This window comes from Cyprinodon tularosa, unplaced genomic scaffold (assembly GCF_016077235.1).
Source record: "Cyprinodon tularosa strain WSP-4 unplaced genomic scaffold, ASM1607723v1 ctg21, whole genome shotgun sequence".
In the NCBI taxonomy this organism is placed as follows: domain Eukaryota; kingdom Metazoa; phylum Chordata; class Actinopteri; order Cyprinodontiformes; family Cyprinodontidae; genus Cyprinodon; species Cyprinodon tularosa.
This window is the reverse complement of record NW_024038778.1, coordinates 290,260-298,346: the sequence shown is the minus strand read 5'-3', so window position 1 is coordinate 298,346 and position 8,087 is coordinate 290,260. Positions and strand designations below refer to the sequence as shown.

The following is an 8,087-nucleotide window of genomic DNA, read 5'->3' as shown; positions in this document are numbered from 1 at the left end:
GTACAGGGGCCGTCCCAGGGGCCAGGATATGATCTACAGGGGCACTGGCCCCCATTGGCCCCTGTCTGACTGAAACAACCCATGTTTCAGCCAGCTCTAGTTCTAGACTTTGACTAGGCCACTGCAACATCTTGATTCTCTTCTTTTTCAGCCATTCTACAGATTTCCTGTTGTGTTTTAAATCTACTTGTTGAAGACCAAGATTTCCCACCGAGGTTCAGCCCTCATTTAACTACAAAATACAGAGAAGTTCATGATCAGCTCACTTAAAACAAACTGCTAGGGTTCGTGTGGTTACGAAGACCATCATCATCACACCTCCAACACCTTGCTTGACAGTAGGTCTGAAGTGTTTGTGTTTCCTTATTCACTCAGATGAAGCTTTTCAAACTCAATTCCCACCTCCTGTTCCACAGAGACAAAAAAACTGATACTGGTTAACCAAACCTTATTGGTTTGGTCATCTTCTGATTATGAAACCATTAACTTCAACATTTCAGCATGCAAACTGAGGCTTTGAAGAATAAGATATTGTGTTCTATGAGAAAATCTGATATGGAAGTATTGATAATATAGTTATGTTGCTTATTTGTTGTTGACATTTCCAGTTTGGCCTAATTATTGCTGCATAAATATTGACAGAGTGGAAGCTGCAGGTAATGTAAAACCACCCATCTGCTGTCTATGCCCTGGTGTCTCGTTGGGTGAGAGGAAGGGTACACCCTGGACAGGTCCCCATTCATCACAGAGACACAGGCTCGCATCTAGGGACAGTTAGAGTACCATAAGGGGAACTGTTTATGTGCAGAGAGAACATGCAAACACCATGCAGGCTGGATTATAAAGTCCAGTCTTTCTTTTTGCAGTTCCACCACTGTACAAAGTAAAATATATGCTTTCTCTTAAACCACAGTCTGCAACAGGATGGAAACAGGTGTGCGAATACAGATGGTACTCTAGGGCTAAAGGAAATGATTTCATTCAGTGAGTGGGGAACTAGGAATGACTAAAAACAAAATTTCAGATACTTTTTAAAACTAAAAACAATTTCAGTAATGAAAAAAACTAAACTCAAGCGGTAATGTTGTAAGGTCATCAGTGGTATGTATTTTATATCTCAGTCAGTCATTATAAATGCAGCAGAATATCCTCTAAAATCTATTGGGGTTATAACAATCTCCTTCACGTCTAACTTTCTGTTCAAGCTCATGCTTTTGGTCCAATGAAAGGCAAACATCTGGTAACAAATCTGCATAGAAAGAAAAAAAAAATTTAAGGCTGTGGTTTGAATGTAGGTGATCGGGTACAGGAGCCTTCCGTTTTGACCTTTTAAGTGTTTTTTTTGTTGTCTATAATACGTTCTTTAGTCGATTTCCTCTCAGTTACTGAGAAATACACTCTGAGGCCAGTGATTCTTCTCTTTTGTTCCTCAGGACCAGTTTCCAGATGAGTAAAGGGCATGACATTTTTCATAATAGGGAAAAATACACAAGAAACATTTAACAATATGCTCAAACCTTAGATAAGATTGCATTTTGCAAGTCTGCAGAACATGAGCACAGCTCTATAGGATAAACTTACTATCAGTTTCTTTTTGGCTCAACAACTTTTCTTATGCAACAGCGTTACAAAGACATGAGAAAATAGAGAATACAATCCTGAGCTGCAGAGTAATTGTAGGAGATGAGCATCACGTCAAAAAGAATGAAACTGAACAAACTCACTAAATGTTGTCCTGTTCAGGCTAAATTCAATAACACAATAACCAGAAAGGCATGAATGCAGCTTTTATTAACATGCAACATTCAGCTAACGGCTGAGAGACGCCAGGATGTGGTTTCCTTTAATAAATAACAGTTGAACAGGAGAAGCTTTAATGCATGGAAGCAGAATGCGTCTGTTTTCCATCTTGGTGCTTTTTGTTCATCAGGTAAGCAGCAGCCAAGGACCCCAAGATCCCATACGTAGCCAAGACGCACTGCAAGAGAAAAAGAATATTCTTTAAACAGTAACATGCAGAACTATTAATATCTTATTACACATTTTAGTTGTGATTACATTAAAGTGGTATATTATTGTGTAGTGGAAAAAAAGATTATGTCAGGATTTTTTTTACGCTTTTGTTATTTAACATGCACTTGTGTTGAGCAATATTCTGCGATTATGGAACATTGCTTATTTAGGAAAAAAAAAAAAAAAAAAAAAAGAGGAAGAAGGTGCTCTGGTTAGACGGGACCAAAATTACATTGAACCACCTGAGCAAACCATTCCAATGGTGAGTCATGGTGGTGGCAGCAACATGCACTGGGGAATCATGTGTAGTTTATTATATAAACTACACGCGTTTGTGAAGGAATGTGACAGAAAAGCTTTCCCCCATTAAGGCTGGCAAAAACCTGGAGTGTTGATGTGAAGATAGGTAAAGATCGAGGCAAAAAGAACCAACAAAACAAGGAAATCTTAAGAGAAAACGGTTAACAATCCATCATGTCTGTGTTCTCCTTGTTACCATGGATTCCCTCAGTCACTGAAAAATGTTGCCTTAGAAGTTGGACAAAGAACTCTGTGTTTTGACGGCTTCAACTTTAAGTCTACATTAAGGAATCAGGATGCTTTTGAATCCAAGTCTATTGTCATTGGTTTACAATTCAGAAAATGTGGTTTGTGTTTCGTAGACAATCATTGGTTCTCTGCTAAAAAGACGGGTTTCTGTGCAGTTAGCTTGATTGCAATAGTTTGGCTAATGGTGGAAGGATTTACAACAAACTAGCTTCTCTTTTATTTTAACCAATTGGAGAAGTTAGCATTGTTTTCCCTTTACATTTCCAGGAATTAACTATTAGAGCAGAAGGCCAGCAGTCATATTTAACAGTAATAAAGGAATACATCTGAGTAAGTCAATTTTAGTTAAAATAAGTGCATTTTTTTTCTTTAACTGAAAAGGTGAGACACTTTGCCACTGGAACAAGATAATGCATTTAAAATAAAAAGAAAATTATTGTATTATTGAGTACATAATATCTAAATATCTTATTTTAAGGGCAAAAATACCCTTTCTATGATCTACATAGAAAGGTTGGATGTAAATGAACGCCTTACTTTGCAGATGTGCGTCCCTTTGCAAGTAATCACTGTTCCTATTGGTCAATAAATAAATAAATAAAGGTTCGTGTTTATAGTGTGAGAAAACGTGAGCATTTTCAAGGTACACTAAAACTCTTTCATTGCGTATTTGTTTTGGTGTTAGAGTTGCGTTTAGTTGCGTTACGTACATTTCTGCGTCCCTGCAGTGTGTAGCTATTGAAGTGTTTCCTCCAACCGGTCAGCTGCACAGGCGAAGGCGATTCCATTCCAAACAGCTGCTTCTGAAACACAGAAAAACATCAAAACACACATGCATAAAAGCATTTACACATTCCAGGATTAAGAGATAAATAATGACAATTATCAATGACGACTAAAAAAAGAAAAAAAAAAATCTAAAATGCAATCAAAAGTTAAAACTTGAGCAAAGAAAAGAAAACAAAGCCACAAGAATAAAAGAAGTAACAAGGCCATTTCCTGCATCCAGAAGGGCTTGCTGCCAAGCAGTCGCCGCGTCAAAATGAATGTGAAAGCAACATGTCACAGGGTATATAAATTGTAATTAGAAGAGAAGATTAATCATATTCCTCTGCTGCTGCTGGCTGTAGCTCAGAGGCTCTTTTCTGGCTCCAAACTAGACCATCAAACAGAAGGTTGTGTCTTTTTAGCATCTTATCGTCCTGTTCCTGAGCTAATAAAGGTCAAATGAGGCAGCTTAATGTATGGCACCTCTGAGCGGACTGGACAGGATATTACATATTTTAACACGCTGTTCTAGAGGACAGTCTTGATGTCAAGCTTTTTGATTCGGAGACCTCACTGAGCAATCTCTGCTACGCCGCTGTTTAGTCTGAACAATATAATGAGACCAGCTTTACTGTAGCCTTCACCCATTTTTTTTAATCTGTGGTTTATCAAAACCTCTAAGATCCATTTTCTAAAACAAAATGATTATTTCTCAGATGTGAACAAATTAATCCAAAATTCACCAAAACCAGGTCATTTAAAATGTTTCCACTCAGAACTTCCAGGGTGTATCAGAATGATTGCTTATTCTGCATATTGTCTCTAAACCCAGCGTCAGTGTCTCTGCAGCATGATGCTGCTAGCACACGTTCTATTTAGGGCTGAATTCTGAATGGACCATTTCAACACAGAAATCTGCTGTGATCTAATCCCGGATGCTAGAAGTCAAACCTCTGCCACAGCTTGAAGTATTTTGTAGCATCGGGCAAATTTCCTGCAGGATTTCTCTGATTTTAACTGCATTCATCTTCACCTGTGACCCTACTATTATGTAACCTGGTCTTCATGATGCTTCTTGTCTCCTAATATTCTCTAACAGACCTTCAAAGATAGGATGTGTTCACATTGAAGTAGACTAAGGCGACTTTTAAAATATCTGTTTAAAAAATATCTGGATGTATTCTTAAGGGCATCAGGGTAACAGATGCATACAATAATTTTTAAATGTGCGCTTATAAAAGGGTTTGAAATACATAAAAGCAGATAAAATAAAGATTGGTAAACAGTCAAAGGGGTAAGAATACTGTAATATATTTTTACCACTTTTAAACTTGCTAAAAATTATTTGAATTGTTTAAACTTGCCCTCAGCAAGAGAACTACCCCTACCAGAGCTCCATCGGATGCAAGTCTTCTGCAGACCTAATGAAGTTTAGGGCAACTAAATGCAACTTGATCACTTTAAAGGCTTGAATTGCTGCATGCTGCAGAGAGTAACTCCCTCCCTTACATTCAATTAGCACCGACTTGCTTTCACTCCTGGGGAAAAGAGATTTTGCTGCCCTCTATTGGAAAATATATGTATTTATATTTATATCTGAACAGCTGCAGCTCTTCAGATATGACTCTGACCAGAGGTGTCAAGTAACGAAGTACAAATAATTACTGTACTTAAGTACACTTTTTAGGTTTCTATACTTTACTCCATTACTTATTTTTCTTCCTACTTCTAAAACACAAGTATCTGTACTTTCTATTCCTGACGTTTTTAAAACAAACGTTACTTGTTACTCTTGGCTTCAGTTTTATGTTTATAAATATTTATTTCACATCATGTGCTCCATCCAATGCAGATCATTGGCGCTATCCACATCTAGTGAAAACTAGGGTGATTGGATAACGCAAACACTCATTGGTTAGCTATTCGTTAAATTTGTGCTGCCGCCAAAGGAAATAATCAGAAGCAAGCAGGTGTTCTTCAAACTGCTATGCTACAATGTCGCATTCAGAAAAAGATGTTGAAATGTCTGAAAGGTCGGACACAGGCGAGAGCGTATCGGGAGATGGAGACCAACAAGACCTCCCTCACCCTTGGCCCTATCTCAAAGAATTTTTCGAAATAGTTGAAAAATTGAGCTTTCAATTTATATAGTGACATCTGGCTGTTATTTTAAAGGTTACTTTATACTTTTATACTTTAAAGTAGTTTTTGGAGCACATGCTTTTTCACTTTTACTTGAGTAAAGAGGTCAAGTTGATACTTCAACTTTTACCAGAGTGTTTTAAAACTGTAGTATCTATACTTCTACTTAAGTAACAAATGTGTGTACTTTAGACACCACGGATTCGGACCATTATTATTATTATTAACTGTTCATTGTGACCTTGTGGAAGGCCCAGGACACGCTGAAGAGGCTATATCTCTCAGCTGGCCTGGTGTCACCTCAGGGTCCCTCCAGAGCAGCTGGAGAAGGTGTGTGTGGATTAGGAGGTCTGTAAATCTCTGTTTAGCCTCCGCGACCCGGCGACCTGGAAGGATGGATGGATGGATGGATGGATGGATGGATGGATGGATGGATGGATGGATGGATGGATGGATGGATCATTCTGACTTAATGTTTAGACTTAGACTTCCTTTATTGTCATTGCATATAAAAACACAAGGTGAATCTTGACAACGAAATGTCGATTACTTGGCTACAAGTGTAACAGAGCTAAGACCTTATTCCTGCACAATTAATATGTTTTCTATGAGTAAGAGCTAGATGAAAAGTTTATTGCAGAAATATCAGCTGTGACATGGTGTCCTTGTAAATTATTCCTGTTATTGTGGATCTCATCAAACCCACCTGGCCCTAAATTATTGCGGACTTTGGAAACTTCCCACTTGACTTTGAGCAACAGGGTTTCTGTACCTCTCCATTTCTCCTCCAGACTCTGGGGCTTTGGTTTCCGAATGAAATGACAGCTTTACCATAATGGACCACTTTGATGTCTGTTTGTTTTCTTCTTAAATCTTACACACATCTTAGATGATCTGCTGACTTTTCTAGGCCAACCGAGTACAGTCATCAAATCAGTGTGAAGGCTCTTAAAGCCCTGACTCCTGCGACTTACATGGGCTTTAATCAAAACTCTCTAAGCTGAGGTTATCACTGTTCTTTATGAACCTATTTAACACAGTTTTTCCTTCCACTAATCTTTCCATAACATTTGATCAAGCATCTTAACAGCTGGGAGTTAAGTAGTCGCCTTTTATTGTTTTACCATTCTTGTGAAAAGCAGTTTTTTGATGATTGTGTACAGAATACCTTGCTCGTTGCAAAGCATTTCTCCTATAATCAAATCCCAATGAATTAGTCTAGTTTTCTCAAAGTGAAACATTATTTTTCTTTCTCTAAAAGCTATAATAAATAGTTTCTCAAAGGCATTCTGGGCATAATGAAGATTTTATCTTTTATTCACTAAAATTGGCTATTTTTAGATGTCATTCCAATTTATTTAAACACACCAGTAACTTTAGACTATTAGGTGAACTTGTTTTGTCTTAAATGAATGCTGGTTTTATATATGTGAGCATCTTACCTTCACCTCTGTGATGAGATGACCGAAGCTGGTCAGGGGGATCCGAGTTTTCACAGGGGATGTCGGCATTTCTAAGGACAGTTCAAACAAAACATTTTATTCATGCTTATAAAACTACTCGTCCTTATTTGAACACTCTTTTTGCCACATTGTAATTTATTCAAGGGCGTATTTAAAGCTTTACCTGCTGCAGACTGTAGGTAATTTATACAATTCCACTGTATTTATTGTCTTCCGGGTTCACTTGCGAGAGAGACGTCTGGACCAATTGAATGCCTCCATTGAAACGGCTGACCAATAAGCTGCGTTCTGGTAGGCGGACGTTAAATTGAGTTATACAAACGGCCAACAAGCTGCTACACTTTAAAGTAACCACTAGAGGGCGGAAAATTATAACTTTTCTTTTACTGTTCGTTTCTTGTTGCGATTTAAAAGGCAGAAAAAAATCGTCACTGAATTAAATTGTTTTCTTCTAACCAGCGATCCCTTTATCATTGTTGACCTAATATTTGACATGATTGTGAGCATACTATGGAACATTATTCAACAATGAAGTGGAATAAATCTACTTCGATATCATTCATTTTAAAAGGAACCCACTATAACATTTCGATGTTTTTATATATTACATGGAAAAAATATTATATTTGGGGACTCAACAGTGAAAAAATAAATCACATTTTTCCACTTTTTTTATATACAGAATAAAGTGTTAGAGAGTGCATAGTTTTTTTGTTGTTGTTTTTTTTTTATTTAATTTAATTTTTTTATAATAATATCTTAAAAAAATATTTATTATTATTAATAAATAATTATTCAATCAGAAACAAGTGGTAAGGTTTGGATTGGTCAAGAAAGGAGTGTTACAGAAGGAAAAAACAAAACCAGCAAGGCTTTTTTTTTTAAATCAGAAGAGCAGATACTCAGCTATAGTACATCCTATTTCTGGTTAATCACACTTTCCTGTCATTTGGTAAAAAAATGCTTTCAGATCTTTGTAAAAGAAATGCACATGAATTGTTGCTGAAAAAAAATAATTAACTCAGTAGTTTCACTGTCCCATCTATACTCTGCGATAAGGACGACGTGTAATGCTGTGAGGCCTTTTCCTCTCACAGACACCTTGGAAACCTTCGAAAATTGTCTGGTATCTTCTGTATATTGAAATAACAG

The 8,087-nt window shown here is 37.1% G+C and overlaps 1 protein-coding gene across 1 annotated transcript; it reads right to left on the bottom strand.

Moving 5' to 3' along the window:
* Window positions 1-1,769: 1,769 nt before the first annotated feature.
* LOC119783654 (ATP synthase membrane subunit DAPIT, mitochondrial-like) lies at window positions 1,770-7,195 on the bottom strand. The gene is made up of 4 exons (XM_038285276.1): window positions 7,099-7,195; window positions 6,915-6,985; window positions 3,273-3,365; window positions 1,770-1,978 (listed from the first exon to the last, which is right to left on the bottom strand). The coding sequence occupies exons 2-4, from the start codon at window positions 6,981-6,983 to the stop codon at window positions 1,874-1,876; spliced, it is 267 nt and encodes an 88-aa protein (XP_038141204.1). The 5' UTR covers window positions 6,984-6,985; window positions 7,099-7,195; the 3' UTR covers window positions 1,770-1,873.
* Window positions 7,196-8,087: the final 892 nt, after the last annotated feature.

Bases quoted from the DNA above. Each gene is read 5' to 3' on its own strand.
- LOC119783654 (XM_038285276.1), bottom strand. From the start codon at position 6,983: ATGCCGACATCCCCTGTGAAAACTCGGATCCCCCTGACCAGCTTCGGT. The intron at 3,366-6,914 runs GTAAGATGCTCA...TCTGTGTTTCAG, and splicing joins ATCTCATCACAGAGGTGAAG to AAGCAGCTGTTTGGAATGGA. The intron at 1,979-3,272 runs GTACGTAACGCA...TTTCTCTTGCAG, and splicing joins CACTGCAGGGACGCAGAAAT to TGCGTCTTGGCTACGTATGG.